Source organism: Mirounga angustirostris, unplaced genomic scaffold (assembly GCF_029215605.1).
Source record: "Mirounga angustirostris isolate CCGP_5_RB_7025 unplaced genomic scaffold, mMirAng1.0.hap1 SCAF_2, whole genome shotgun sequence".
NCBI lineage: Eukaryota > Metazoa > Chordata > Mammalia > Carnivora > Phocidae > Mirounga > Mirounga angustirostris.
In genome coordinates, this window is record NW_026991710.1 from 100,910,693 (window position 1) to 100,927,122 (window position 16,430).

Below are 16,430 nucleotides of genomic sequence, written 5' to 3' on the forward strand. Positions count from 1 at the left end.
AAGTTGGTTCGAACCTCGAATTAGTTCTAGTCTCCAAGGGGTCAGCAGTCACCAAAGAAACTGCATCTCCCCTATAGAAGTTGTCACAAACAGGGGCGCCTGGGTGGCTCAGTTGGTTAAGCGACTGCCTTCGGCTCAGGTCATGATCCTGGAGTCCCGGGATCGAGTCCCGCATTGGGCTCCCTGCTCGGCAGGGAGTCTGCTTCTCCCTCTGACCCTCCCCCGTCTCATGTTCTCTCTCTCTTTCATTTTCTCTCTCAAATAAATAAATAAAATCTTAAAAAAAAAAAAAAAGTTGTCACAAACAAAACTGTGGTCCCCCAATTAAGTGAATAGGTAATGGCGTGGCAGGTAACTTAGTGCTCCCTCTATTGGAGACAGCGAGGACCTGGGAACTGTTGGGTTTCAGTCCCACGGCAAGCCAGCCAGAGGCACCCGCCTTGAGTCCACAGCCTGTGAGTCCGTATTCACTGAGCACACAGCGCCCAGCAACTGTTGTGCTTCCACAACGGTTTATGTTTAATATGTGTGTGTATTTCTTTGTGTTTGTTGTTGTTACTGTTTTGTTTTGGTGACTCGTGTGTAGTTATCTCCCATATATATTGCCTACTGTCAGGGAGTGACCTTTTCTTTTCTTTTTTTTTCTTTCTATTAACATATAACGTATTGTTTGTTTCAGGGGTACAGGTCTGTGATTCATCAGTCTTCCACAATTCACAGCGCTCACCATAGCACATACCCGCCCCAATGTCTATCACCCAGCCACGTCATCCCTCCCACCCCCCCACCACTCCAGCAACCCTCAGTTTATTTCCTGAGATTGAGAGTCTCTTATGGTTTGTCTCCATCTGGTTTCATCTTGTTTCATTTTTCTCTCCCTTCCCCTATGATCCTCTGCCTTGTTTCTCAAATTTAGAGAGTGACCCTGAGACATTATTGCCTTCTTCGAAAATTTAGATATTCTGGTTTCATTTCCTTGTGTCTCGTGTCCCATGCTTTTGGCACTTTGGTGCAAGATTGTGGTCTAGAGAAAACGTCTACTCCCAAATTCCTCCGAGTGTGTTCTCTCCAGAACAGTGGAGTGAAACACATTCTCCTCTGTCAGTGCATGAGGAATGGGGTAATGAACGTCACCCTGCTCCCTTAGCACTATGTTTAACTTACAAATATGCCACGTCTTACTTGTTCTGATAGTAGTAATTGTCATCACTCTTCCATAGACTTTTCATTCCTACCTAGGCAGGCTGAGTTGGACCTGGCTAGGAAGTAGTTGACCAGAACCAAGATTCTAAGAAAATAAAATACCACGGTCGCAGTAAGAGCCAATGAGTCAGGATTACTCTTTGTCAAGAAGGAACAGAAGGATACCAAAGTTTAGCAAGACTTTAAGAAGATTCTAGACATCACAGATGAAAGTGGTCAAAAGTTAGTATTCCAAAGAGTGGCGCCATTTGAAAAGACAGAACACAAGCACAAACAAATAAAAAAGATTCCAAGACACTTAAATTAAGGGCAGAAACTTTTCTTTTCTCTCTTACTCCTTCCTGTCTCAGTAGGATCTGACCACTGGTGTAAGGAAAGAGACTGCAGCTGGGAAGGAAATGATGCCAAGAGCTGCAGCTGCAAAGAGGGTTTGTTTTTTTTTTTAACTTTTATAGTGTAAAATTAATACATACACACATTTTAAAAAACAAGCAGTACAGAGTGGTACCAAATGAAAAGTAAATTCCCTGCCTGAACCTGTTCCCCAACTCCTCATTTCCAGCTCCCTATTTTTAAATATTTTCTGTTCTGCTGGTGGTTATCACAATACCTCTGAAACCTATGTTAATACTTTCATTTCTTGTTTTATGAACTTGAAATAGCATCTATTGAAAGATGAGAAACTTATTTCTTTTATCCATCTGCTTCTACATTTTCCAGTTACATTGTTTTGGTTTTTCTGGTTATTACCATTTTAAAGAGTATGCTTACGTCTGTATTTTGTTACATCAATTTTAGACAGTGTATCTTGATTTTTTGCTATATAAATAAATAGGTGAAAAAGATCTGTGACATTATCTCTTCCACGTCTCTGCTGCCTTAATATTCAGACTTCCATTTTTTTTATATTATCAATGTTAGTATTAGTCAGATTCTTTTACAGTTGTTGTCTTCCAAGTTTTGTTTATACGTTGATTCTACAAATTAAAATAGCATTTCCATTATTCCAATGATTAAATTACTCCTTACCGAAGGACCAAATAGCTCTACTTACTGAGAAAGAAAGGGTAATCTTATGTCATTAAAACTGAAAGATGAATGTTCCAAGTGTCAAAGTCAAGTGGGATTCCTTAAACTCAATCTTCAAGACTTTCTAGTACATTTAATTTGGTCGATGATATCTTTAATTTCCAAAAAATCTTTTTCTTTGTTCTTATTTTATAGCCACCCATTCTTTGGCTTCTTGACTCTGAAGATGTTAGTTGGTTTTGTTTTCTTAATCAGTTTTTTTTTTTTTTTTCCCTGTTCTCTTACTTGTTTTCTTTAGGATTCGACTGTTACAATATCTGTTCCACTTAGACCTCCTCATTTTTGTTTTTCACTTACTCTAAATTTTCTGGGTTTTTTCCCCCCATATATGTGAGTGATGAAAAAGGTTGACCAGTATTGATAGCATGATTTGCCACTGCAGTATTAGACCTCTTTCTTGAATGAAAAGATGGATGGCAGGTTCTGTGTACATATAAGCTAGTAGTACTGTTTTAGGGTACATTTAGATATTTTGTTCACCATGTATTTTTTGCAAATTGACTTTTTAAAATACTATATTAAAATTAAAATATCATATCTTATTTACTTAGTTTTTTGGTGCACCTCAAATTTTGTGTGCCTGGTTTCACTCACTGTAGTATCTATTTGGGCCAAGGGCCTGAAAGGTTAAATGTACTTTCCAGGTATGGTCAGTAGAGGGCAGCAAAGGGTAGTGGAGTGAGCACTCGCAGCCAAGGCCTGGGCATCCCTTTTTTCCCCTCTATAGAGATAAAAACCCATCAGTGGTAGTAGAAAGTCCAGAGTGCCAGAATCAGGAGAGAAATTACTCATAGGGATACTGATCCAGAATGGGGATCAGCTGAGGAGGCACAATTCACAGCCTGGTATCTATCTTAGCGATGTGAACCACTAGACATCAGGAGGGGAATCATTCGACTTTCCCAGTCCTGACTCCTCCTACTCCCTGCCTGTCTAAAACCTCAGATCTGGCTCCGTAAAATAACAGGAGTCTCCTGTCCATCTTGGGAGCTGATGCAAACTTCCTGACTGAGAGTTAGGACATGGTACCAGCAGTGGCTAAGTGTTCCTCAACCAGCCATTTCAGGGAGGAGAGACTGAGTGGGATAGGGGCACCATAGGCAAACACTGACAGCTGATGAAAACACTCACATATGTGTCAGTTAAATAATTTGGGAGCCAACCTAAATGGGATGTGGCTTAAAATATATTTTCTTTCCTCCTCCAGAAGGAAAACATTGTTTAGGTGAGGAAAAACTATATGACTTTGAAATTAGACAAACTTGACTCTGCAGATTATTTGGTATGTGGTTCTCAGTTACTTCACTTTATTGAGCTTCAGTTTCTCCATCTATAAAATGGAAATAATGATTCTTACCTCACAAATCTGCTGCAAGCAAATGAGATGATGTCCATAAACTGCCTGGCAAAGAACTTGGCAATTTGTAGTTACTCAATTGGCATTACTACCTGTTCTCTCTCCCTGTCTTTATTCATGGGGGGAATACCCATTATATTGTTGCTATTTTTGAATAAAAAGTCTCATTGTCTCCTGTAAGCATAACTAAATTATTTGAAGGATTAATCTGTTAGGTACCATACTAACATTTCTGCAGTATGATCTCATTTAATTCTCACAACAACCCTATGAAGCAGATGCTTTTATCATCATTTTGATTTTGCAGATAAGGACATTGAGGCTTTAGAAGTATAACTGGTTTACCCAGTGTCATGTAGGTAGTAAATCATAAGGAAGGATTAAAACTAGGTAATTGGATTCCAGAGCTCATGCTCTCGACACTACATAATGTTTTCCAATATACACATTTAATCAAAGATTTAAAATTGTAAGGGAATAAATCAGAGAAGAAATTAAAAAATACATGGAGACAAATGAAAATGAAAACACCATGGTCCAAAAACTTTGGAATCCAGCAAAAGCTGTTCTATGAGGCAAGTTTATAGCAATCAAGGCCTACCTCAAGAAGCAAGAAAAACATTGAAGAAACAACCTAAACTTACACCTACAGAAGCTAGAAAAAGAACAAACAAAACCCAAAACCTAAAGAAGGAAGAAAATAATAAAGATTAGAGCAGAAATAAATGAAATAGAAACTAAAAAAAAACCAATAGAGCAGATCAATGAAACCAGGAGCTGGTTCTTTGAAAAGATCAACCAAATTGATAAACCTTTAGCCAGACTCATAAAGGAGAGAGAGAGAGAGAGAGAGAGGACTCAAATAAACAAAATCAGAAGGGAAAGAGGAGAAAGGACAACCAACACCACAGAAATATGAAGGATTATAAGAATATTATGAAAAATTGTATGCAAACAAATTGAACAACCTAGAAGAAATGATAAATCCCTAGAAACATATAACCTCCCAAAACTGAATCAGGAAGAAATAGAAAACTTGAACAGACTGATTACCAGGAATGAAATTGAATCAGTAATCAGAAAACTCCCAACAAACAAAAGTCCAGGAGCAGATGGCTTCACAGGTGGATTTTACCGAACATTTAAAGAAGAGTTAGAAGGAAAGCTTCCAAAATCACAAATTCATTCTGTGAGGCCAGCATTACCCTGAAACCAAAACCAGGTAAAGACACTTAAAAAAAAAAAGAGGACGGCTGGGTGGCTCAGTCAGTTAAGCGTCTGCCTTCAGCTCTGGTCATGATCCCAGAGTCCTGGGATCGAGTCCCCCATCGGGCTCCTGGCTCAGCGGGGAGCCTGCTTCTCCCTCTCCCACTCCCCCTGCTTGTGCGCTCTCGCTCTCTCACTCTTGCTCTATCGCAAATAAATAAAATCTTTTTTCAAAAAGAGAGAACTACAGGCCAATATCTCTGATGAACACAGATGCAAAAATCCTCAACAAAATAATAGCCAACCAAATCCAACAATACATTAAAAAATCATTCACCGTGATCAAGTGGGATTTATTCCTAGGATGCAAACGTGATTCAGTATTCACAAATCAATTAACATCATACATCACGTCAACAAGAGAAAGGATAAAAAGCACATGATTATTTTAATAGATGCAGAAAAGCATTTGACAAAGTACAATATCCATTCATGATAAAAACTCTCAACGAAGTAGATTTAGAGGGAACATATTTCAATATAATAAAGACCATATAAAAACCTACAGCTAAAATCATACTCAATGGTGAAAAACTAAAAGCTTTTCCCCAAGATCAAGAGCAAGACAGGGGTGTCCATTCTCACTACTTGTATTCAACATAGTACTGGAAGTCCTAGCCCCGGGAATAAGACAAGAAAAAGAAATAAGTGGCATCCAAATGGGTAAGGAAGAAGTAAAACTTTCACTATTTGCAAGTGACATGATACTATATATACAGAAAACCCTCCAGACTCCACCAAAAATAGACTAGAACTGATAAATGCGTTCAGGAAAATCACAGGATACAAAATCAATATACAGAAATCTGCATTTTTATACACTAATGAAGAAGCAGAAAGAGAAATTAAGAAACAGTCCCATTCACAATTATACCAAAAATAATAAACTATCTAGGAATAAGCTTAAACAAGGAAGTGAAAGACCTATATTCTGAAAACTATAAAACACTGATGAAAAAAATTGAAGACAACATGAATGGAAAAATATTCTATTCTTATTGATGGAAGAACAAATATTTTAAAATGTCCCATACCCAAAATGATCTACAGATTTAATGCAATCCCTATCAAAACACCAATAGCATTTTTCACAGAACTAGAACAAATAATTCTAAAATATGTATGGTACCACAAAAGGCCCCAAATAGCCAAAGCAATCTTGAGAAAGAACAAAATTGGAGGTATCACAATCCCAGATTTCAGGGTATATCACAAAGCTGTAATAATCCAAACAGTATGGTACTGACGGAAAAGTAGAGAATAGATCAACGGAACAGAATAGAGAATCCAGAAATAAACCCATGATTTTATGTACAAGCAGGGAGGCAAGAATATACAATGGGGAAAAGATAGTCTCTTCAAAAACTGGTGTTGGGAAAACTGGACAGGTACATCCAAAAGAATGAAACTGGACCACTCTCTTACACTATACACAAAAATAAAATTCAAAATGGATTAAAGACCTAAATGTAAGACTTGAAACCAAAAAAGTCCGAGCAGAGAGCACAGATAGTAATTTCTCAGACACTGGTTGTAACAACATCTTCCTAGATATGTCCCCTGAGGCAAGGGAGACAAAAGCAAAAATAAATTATTGGGACTACATCAAAATAAAAGGCTTCTGCACAGCAAAGAAAACCACCAATAAAACGAGAGGACAAGTTACTGAATGGGAGAAGATATTTGCAAATGATATAAAAGGTTAGTATCCAAAATATATAAAGAGCTTATACAACTCAACACCAAAAAACCAAATGATCCAATTTAAAAATAGGCGGAAGACATCAACAGACATTTCTCCAAAGAAGACACAGATGGCCAACAGACACGAAAAGATGCTCAAATCACTCATCATCAGGGAAATGCAAATGAAAACCACAATGAGCTATCACCTCATACCTGTCCAAATGGCTAAAATCAACAACACAAGAAACAACAGGTTTTGGCAAGATTGTGGAGAAAAAGGAACTCTTGTGCACTGTTGGTGGGAACGCCAACTGGTGCAGCCCCCTGTGGAAAACAATATGGAGGTTCCTCAAAAAATTAAAGATAGAGTTGCTATATGATCCATAACTGAGTATTTACCCCCCAAATAGAAAAACACTAATTTGTGGGGTGTCTGGGTGGCTCAGTCGGTTAAGCATCTAGCACATGGTTTCAGCTCAGGTCATAATCTCGGGATCATGGGGTCGAACCCCACATTGGGTTCTGTGCTTAGCACAGAGTCTGCTTGAGATTCCCTCTCCCTCTTCCTCTGCCCCTGCCCCCACCTGTCTGCTCACCCTCTCTCATTCTCAAATAAATAAATAAATAAATAAATAAATAAATAAATAAATAAATAAAATCTTTAAAAAGAGAAAAACACTAATTTAAAAACATATATGCACCCCTATGTTTGTTGCAACATTATTTACAGTAGCCAAATTATGGAGCAAGCCCAAGTGTCCACTGATAGATGAATGGATGAAGAAGATGTGATATACACACACACACACACACACACACAATGGAATATTATTCAGCAATAAAAAAGATGAAATCTTGCCATTTGCAACAACATGGATGGATTTAGAGGGTATAATGCTAAGTGAAATAAGTCAGAGAAAGACAAATACCATATGATTTCACTTATATGTGGAATTTAAGAAACAAAACAAATAAAAAAGAGATAAACCAAAAGACAGACTCTTAGCTATAGAAAACAAACTGATAGTTATCAGAAGGAAGGTGGGTGGGGGGATGGATGGTAGGTGATGGGGATTAAGAGTACACTTATCATGATGAGCACTGAGTAATGTATAGAATTATCGAATCACTATATTGTACACCTGAAACTAATAATAACACTTAATTATACTGGAATTGAAATAAAATAAATATAAAAAAATTAAAAGAAAGAAATTGAATTAAGAAAATAGTCTAGGGGCACCTGCATGGCTCATTCAGTTAAGCATCTGCCTTCGGCTCAGGTCGTGATCTCAGGGTCCTGGGATCAAGCCCCACATCGGGCTCCCTGCTCATAGGGGAGTCTGCTTCTCCCCCTCCCCCCGACCCCCCTCCCTGCTCATGCTCTCTCTCTCTCTCTCACTTCTCTCTCAAATAAATAAAATCTTCAAAAAAAATTTTTAAATAGTCTTGTCTTTGCAACATGCTTAAAAATATTGGTATTATGGGCATAGGATTACCTTATACTATCTCTTCTATTTGATATTTAGGGTGAAAAGTTAAGTGTTCAATGAAATAGATGAAAACAAACCCTATCACTGTGATTCTATTTAGAGCTCATTCATCAAATTAAAATAAGTAGCAATGGTATTTTAGAAGAAATTAAGCTTTAGCTATTACTGTAAATGTAACTATTACATGACTAAGGAAAGCTCCCTTTATCTTTCTAAGAAAACTTTTCTCTCCTTGGCTTTACTACAAGGGGAAGATAGAATCAGAACACTACATCTTTCTCAATTAATTCCTGAAGATTAGTAACTCACAATCCTGGTTACATACAAGAATCACTCAAAAAATTTTTCAAAATACAGGTTTTCTGGATCTGATGAATCAGAACCTCTGGGGGTTAGAGAGGGAGTGCCTGAAAACTCCCCCAAGTGAGACTGATGCATATCAGTATTGATAAGCAGATACTAGATTCTAGAAGGAGAGTTTTCCTGGTCTCTAAATCTCTAACCTCTCTGAAGGGAGAGGCAGAGAAATGGGACATAATCTGGGAGTTGGGGAAGGTGCAGAGATAAGTTTGCCTACATTTTTACATTAAATAACTGTTGACAGATGCTTGATGGGAGGCCAGAAAGTGTTGCCCCATGAGCCTCCATGGTTCTAATACAATCAAACATGTCCAGACTAGCACTTGTCCCTTTAAAAGTGGTGAGAAGGGGCATCTGGGTGGCTCAGTCGGTTAAGCTTCTGACTCTTGATCTCGGCTCAGGTCGTGATCTTGGTTCAGGTCATGATCTCAGGGCTGTGAGATCGAGCCCCAGGTCAGGCTCCACTCTCAGCACTGTTTGTGCTTGTCCCTCTCCCTCTGCTACCCCCCACCCAAATAAATAAATAAAATCTTAAAAAAAATAAAAGTGGTGAAAAGTCTGAAGGCCACTATCTACATGTCACTTCTGTGCTAGTTTGGTTTTAAGATGAGAGGCCTCAGTAAAGTCTAAAAGGTCTACCAGGACTTGTGCTCTTGCCTCTACCTACTTTTTCAGGCATATTTCATGCTCCTGTACCTTCTGCCTGTATCTCCAAACTAGCAAACTCTTCCATGTCTCTGAAACGTCACATATTCGCATTCTGTCCCTTCAGCTGAAAAATGTATCTTCCCTTCCAATACACTTCTCTTCTTGTCCCTTCCCTCTGCCTTCCTCTTTTCTCTCCTCTCTCTAATCAATCCCTAATTATTCTTTAAAGCTCATTTTAAAGGAGCTCTTCAAAGGAGACTTCTTCACAACTGAAATCAGGTGTCAGGTCCCTCTTTTAATTTCTCATCTCACTCTTTAATTTTTCTCTGCAGTACTTTCCAGAGTCTGGTGTTACACAGTTATTGATGACACTCTTTGTTTAATTTCTGCCCCCCACCCCCCCATTTAAATCCTGGTTTTGTGAGAGTTGGGCCTGGCTCTCTGTTGCCCAGACCTAGCAAGTGTCTTTCTCCTAGTACAGGTTCAAACACTATCTGTTGAAAGAATGAAGTAAATGAGAGAGAGACTAGTTTAGGTCATGCCTTTTCCCCATCCATCCATGCCAGAAAACTATTTCATTCACCCATTCAAGAGAATTTTTGAATTCCTCCAATGTGCCAATGTTTGTGAGAATTAAAATGATAAATCAGACATAGACTCTTTCCTTGAGGCCCATAGAGTCGAGTGGGGAATAAAAGAGAGGGATTCACATACCTGTTCGAGGTGCCTATAAGGGAAACCATGAACTTTGTTAGTAGGATCAAATTTCAGTCCTCCACTGTTGTCAAAGGAAAGACACTGTCCGTGTGAGAAGAGTGGGGGGCCCTCACAGGAAGCTGAGTGACCTCCTGAGTCAGCTGGATTTGAATCCTTCATGTTATGTCGCAGCTGCTTGAATTGAAAGCGTCTAACCTGTCCGTGAAGCACCTCCTCATCTGTAAAATGGTCAGTTTTCTAGTGGACAGGGAACACCGTCTCCACGGAAAATGTTTTTAACAGACTACTGTAGGTTCCGTCACACTGAAGAAGATGTCCGCACGGCAAATAGATGTTTAGCATCACTAACCATTGGGGAAATGCACGTTAAATCCACAGTGAGATATCATGACACAGCTATCAGAACAGCTAAAATAAAAAATGACAACACTAGTTGCCAGTGTGGATGCTAGTGTGGATGTGGGGAAACTGAATCACTCCCACAGTACTGGTGAGAATGTGAAATGGCAGAGCCATTCTGGAAAACAGTTAGTGTCTTAAAAAACAAAACAGAGCAGCTACCCTAGGACCTGGCAATTGGACTCCTGGGCATTTAGCCCAGAGGAGAGAAGACCGACGCTGACACAAAAACCTGTACACAGATGTTTACAGCAGCTTTATTAGTGAACGCCCAAGCCTGCAGACAATCCAGAATTCCTTCAGCAGGTGGTGAAGCAAACTGTGATAAAGCCATATCCTGGCATACTACTAAGAGACACAGAGAAATGAACTGTGAGCACCTGTGGCAATCCGGATGACTCTCCCGTTATGTTCAGTGGAAAAAAGCAAATCACAAAAATGTTACATACTATATGATCCTCTCTGTATACCATTCTTGAAATGTCAAAATTATACACATGGAGAACAGATTCGTGATTGCCAGGGATTAAAGAGGTGGGGGAGGTGGAAGGAAGTTTGTGTGGTTGTAAAAGGGTAATAGGAAGGATCCTTGTGGTGATGGAAGTGTCTGGAAGTCTCTATCTGTAGAAAATTGATGTAATCTCTCTGTATTATTTCTTACAGATACATATGAATCTATAGTTATCTCAAAATAAAAAAGATTACTTTTAAAAAATCAAAACGTGCAGGCCAAATCAGGGAAACAAGTATGTCAGTTTGGCAGTTACGACATGAGCCTTAGATCCGTGACATCATAATGGTAGTGATCTCAGGTTACTATGGAATCCTCAGGCTTCAAGCATTTTACAGTACTCTGCCTAGTGCTGTAGACTCACTTGATTTTCAGTCCTGAGAACTGAAGACAAAAGGATGTTCACATCATTCAGAAAGTATGCAGAACTTATAGGTGGTCATTCAAGGCTTCACTGCAGAAGGTAGTCTTTTGATATACTATTTTTGAGCCTCAAAACAGACTGACAATAACAGGAAGTGTTGTTCTCTTTTGTTTCTTCTAATACGTGTACACTAATGAGTAACTTCAGCACCAGCTTCGTGAAAGGCTACTCAGGTTCGTAAGATTCAGTGCTGCTGAGCTGAAGAGAGCAGGGTTTACATTCTCGGAGGAGACACTTTCTTGGCTCCACGAGAGAGAATTTTCCCAGGTCTATGAAAATATCTGTCCTATTTATGAAAGAACTTTTGCATTCTGTTCAATTTAGCTGTTTTACCTATGATGACCGAAAGTCCTATCAGAGCTCAGTCAGAGCTCAGCCAAGTAATAGCTAAACTCTTGTGTTTAGAAACTTTTTGATGTTTCCAGTATTTTTGCCGATCTTTGAGAATTTTTCCCCCAAGTTTGAATATTGATTTAGATAAGATTTAGATAGATTTAGATAAGTAAATTTCCAGAATCTTCAGTTGTCTTCATTTTTATCTTAACATGAAAGCAAATTGTAATTAATTCTTCACACACACACCGTATCATTTTGTTTTATATTAGGCCACCAATTGTCCTGTTTGTTGTTGTTGTTTGTTTGCCTTCTTGTAATACACTCTACCTCTTGATCCTCCCCTTCCTAAAAGCTCATGATTAGCTTTGCTGCTTTCTCCACCCCACGTCTAAGTGTTGGCATGCCCAAGGGCTTTGTCCTTGAAACTGTTCTCCATCTGCATCAATTCACCAAGTGACCTCATCTCTCTCTCCTTTTTTAAAATATTTTGTTTATTTATTTGAGAAAGAGAGCATGTGAGAGAGAGAGAGAGAGAGAGCTCAAACAGGGTGGAGGGGTAGAGGCAGAGGGAGAAGCAGGCTCCCCGCTGAGCAGGGAGCCCGACGTGGGACTCGATCCCAGGACCCTGGGATCATGACCTGAGCTGAAGGCAGACGCTTAACCGACTGAGCCACCCAGACGTCCGACCTCATCTCTTTCAATAGCTTTCTATAACTCAGCGATCCCTGAATGTGAGCTCTGGAGCTCTGCTTTCGGGGTTGAGACTAAATTTTAGTGTTATGCGAACCTTGACATTTAGCATAAAACTCTATTGTGTATTTGACTAGTAACTAGCTGCTCCGTGGTGTTTGGTGGGTTGCAGGAAGAGCTCTTCTGTTGAGGTGGATGCCTGCAGCAAAAGCACTACATCATCTGAGGGTGCCGCCCATACCCTGCTTATCCACGGCCCCGTCGAGCTCAAGAGAGGCTGGAGGAGGCAGAAGCGGCACCTCTTCTTATTCAGCGATTTCTTGCTGGTGTCCGATACCAAGTATGTATACTAAGCAACGTGCCCTTGTGATGATCACGAAGTTACATTTCCATTAACCCTTACCATAAGAAGACATGACATTTTTTTTCTTTTGTTTTTGCCCATGTTTGGATCCTTCATTCATTCAACAAGTACTTATGGAGGTCTTGTTTTGTGCCATACCCCCCTCCCCCCCCCCCCCCGCCTGCAGAGAATACAATAGAGAATGTGACAAGCAGTGTGTCTCTTGCCTGGAACTTACAAATGACAAAAATAAGAGGGGCAATTATAGATTGTGATTAGTGCTTCTGATAGAAAGTAGGCAGGGGGCCGTGTGGAGATGATGGGAACGTATGAGAGAGGGGTAGTCCAGGAGGGCCTCTCCTAGGTGGCAGCACTGAAACTCGATCTATGGGATGAGAAGCAGCCACAGTCCTAGACAAGGTGCCTGAACCTTCTAGGCTGAGGGACCGGCAGGCTACGTGGGTGCAACCTGACCCCTGGGGGGAGGGGCTCAGGAAGGCTGATTTGATGGGAGCCGAAAGCATGGGGCATGCGATCAGATGTGAAACTGCGCTCGGGGTCCAGTCACACACGGTCTTCACAGGCCATGGTGAAAAGTGGAAATATTTTGCCAAAGCATTTTTAACTAGGACTGACTGAATCTGATTTATAGCTCTCGCAAATTTTTCTGACTGTTGGTAGGTAATGGATGGATGGTTGAGCAAGAGTGGGAGCAGGGAGACTGGTGAGGGGAGGCAGTAGTCCTGTTGCCTGCTCTCAAGGGCTCCAGGATAGGAGTGCAGTAAAAAGGAAGGAGGCAGCAGACAGATTGGGAATATATGCTGGAGACAGAACTAACTGCGTGCACTTTCCTCTCAACCCCGAACACAAAGGTAACTGATAGCCAGCCTGGAACCTGATGATTGCTCAATAAATGTCCAAAAGCAGGTGGATGGGAGGTCAGCTGTTTACTTGCTCTGTCTCTGTTTTCATTATTCACAAAACATCATGAAAGACAAAGACTATTCCAACCAACCAAATATCAAGAAGCTTTTTAGTCACCAGAAAAAAAACTACGCCCCCTTTATTTTGCTGCCCTCACCAGCTCCCAGTTATGCCATGCCATTAGTAAGCCATGCAAGTACTAATTTGGCAAAATGCTCTACTCAATCTGAGTGACATTAATGATAATTTATCAGGGGCTTACTACATGACAGGTGTTATGCTAAGAACTTCATGTATGCAATCTTCTCCAACCTTACAACTACCCTGTGAGATGGGATTATTTTTATTTTAGAGAAGACCTCTGAAAATCAGAGGTCTGAAGGTTTTGCCCAGGTCACCATATTAGTGATGAGTAGAGTCTACATTTGAAATTAGGTCCGTTTCTTTCAAAGTACAGGCTTTTATTCTACGTGTGGTGCTGCTGTTTCTATTATTTCTATTTTTCTGAATTTCATACAACATTCCATGAACACCTAGATTCTCTCTCATTATTGAAATCAACCTTTCCTTTATGTTGAGTAAACAACTCCAATCTGCTTGGTATCTGGTAAGAAATAGGTCAGAATGCTTAGTGAACTGAGAAATGAAGGTAGTGTAGCTGTCCAAAAAAAAATAAATAAATAAAAAAAAAATCAGAGGCAAAGACAGAAATAGTAAAATATATTTGAGACGAGTGATATTGCCTACAGATGTAGCCTTGGAGGTGGTGATGTCATGAGGAGGACAGAGAGAAAAAGACTGTCCAGGTCCTGGCATGAGGTCCGTATGACGCACTCTGCTCCTCCTGATAGAGGGCCACATCATTATTTTTAAAAAAGCAGACTAGTTACCATTCCCTTTATTTAACCAAGGTGAGTACAGGAGACTAAAATGTGTGGGATGCATGCTGGGGACCACACGAGGAGCATTACAGATTCCTCGTGTAATTTCCCCACAGCCCTCCAAGGCCAGTATTGTTACCATCCACCGACTGCAGAAATGAAAGTGGGGATGGAGGAAGTCTCAGGAATGGACCTGTCATCCACAGGGAAATGGTGGGAGAGACTCCAAGCCAGGCCTGCCTTCATCCCAAGGCCACACTCTTCCTGCCACACCATGCCACACCTACTCTTGCATGCTCAGCCCGAGACACGCTAACAAACAGCAAACTCCTTTCCTGCTCCTTGGGACCTTGCAGACCACTCCCATTCGATTTATAAGGGGAACAGGTTGTCCTTCACTTTGTTTTCATCTTTGTAATTATTATAGCACTTAGGGAGAGGAGAAGACCTTTCTTTTCTTACTAGAGCCATTTATTGTCCTGGATACTGCTTACCTCTCAGCGGGTTTTACAGAACCTACGGTGTTCTGCTGAAAAGATTTTATATAAAGGCAGTGTTCTTTCCCCATGAGAGAACTGCATCCTTTTAAGAGCTGAATTTTTTATTTTGATTGGTTCACTATTACAAAAGAAGTGCAACATTTTTCCTCTTCACATATTGCTTTTGAGATAGGTCTTTGTGTCTACGCAAGGGTTTTTATGATGTGACAAAATCTACATCAATGTATTTAATAATGTTCTCTTTAAGAGACTCAGCTCCTGAAAGATTATCTTATATACTTTTTACATCCATTTGGAATATTAGAAAATGTAAGTGATCTCAGGCACTTGAATTTGGCTTCTAAAACCAAGGCCCTTGACAGAGAGAGAACACAGATTTTTGGAAGTCCAAGTTCGGGACACCATCAGGGTCAGGTTCCCGCGAGAGCTGTCTTTCTGCGTGCAGATGGCTGCCCTCTCGCCTATGCCCTGTGGGGTTTCCTCAGCGCCTGCATGTACACACACACACACAGAGCTCTCTCTCCCTCTTCTTACAAGGGCACCAATCCTACTGGATTAAGCCCTTACCCTGATGGCCCCATTTACACTTAGTTACCGCTTAAAAGCTCTCTCTTCAAACATGGTCATATTGGCAGAGAGGGCTTCACGGTAAGACTGTGGGGAGCAGTGGGGGAGGGGACACAATTCTGTCCCTAGCAGTCACGAGCAGCACTTCATGCTGTGGCCGCGTACAAGTTTTTGCCACAGTTTTTAGAAAACGACCATGAGAACATTCCCATAGTAAACATTTGGGTATATTTATGATCACTGTGAATATTGGACAAGTTTACATTTTTTTTTTCTAGAAGGAAACAACTAAAAAGAAATAGCTCCTGCATTAACAACCTTGTTTCATCCCTGTCATCCTTGTTCTTGGAGGATTGTGTTATGCCCTGAATCAATCTGTTCAAATTAATCATCTGAATTTAGGGCCTACGTTTTCCAATTAGCCATAAGAAGGGGTTGGGGTGACCCAGGTTCTGTTTTACCTCAGCTCACCTGCAGGCTTCAGCTGGAAACTCTCATCTTTAGGTTGACGCTATAGAAATTAACACAAATTGGGTAAGTAGTTGACTAATTGCTACCTCTGTATTCTGTCAAAATTAGTGAATTTTAGTTTGTGTGTAATAATAAAAGGAATTTAAATGTTTGTTTCTTCACAAAGAAATTATATTTCTCTAGTCGTACAAGATGTTAATAATAGTGAAAATTGTTTGGGGATTCTTTTCATACGCCTTCAGAAATTTCTCAAGAATTGAGGTCAGATGGAACCTTCCTTATTACTTTTGATATTCATTAGAATACTAAATAAGTTATTTTTCAAAGAAAATTATTACTTTATTTTTAAGAACAGTATCTGCTTGATAAATATTAAGATATTAATACTAGTAGAGGCCCATGAAGAATTTACAAAAAGGAAGGGACTGAACTTAGTTCTTTAGACATCACATTCCTCATATGTAGTTATTAAAGAATATAAAATGAAACAAAAAATGAATTTAAATTAGGTCAAAAGATGAAGATGACTATTAACTCATTATCCGTGAAATTACAAAGAATTACT

The 16,430-nt window shown here is 39.9% G+C and overlaps 2 protein-coding genes across 3 annotated transcripts in view; both read left to right on the forward strand.

Annotated features, from left to right (window-relative positions):
- Nucleotides 1-12,523, forward strand: part of LOC135363645 (mitotic spindle assembly checkpoint protein MAD2A) — a 56,941-nt gene extending 44,418 nt beyond the window's left edge. Inside the window, exon 8 of one of the 2 annotated variants that reach the window (XR_010409526.1) lies at nucleotides 680-9,219. The gene's annotated coding sequence lies outside the window, so the exon portion shown is untranslated. Of the gene's footprint in view, nucleotides 1-679; nucleotides 9,220-12,351 lie in introns of those variants that run through there. The other variant, XR_010409525.1, reaches the window with a different exon arrangement.
- LOC135363542 (rho GTPase-activating protein 20-like) overlaps nucleotides 1-16,430 on the forward strand; it is a 41,247-nt gene that overhangs the window by 2,803 nt on the left and 22,014 nt on the right. Inside the window, exon 2 of the mRNA XM_064584023.1 lies at nucleotides 12,352-12,519. Coding sequence (XP_064440093.1) covers nucleotides 12,352-12,519 — 168 coding nt within the window. The remainder of the gene's footprint in view (nucleotides 1-12,351; nucleotides 12,520-16,430) is intronic.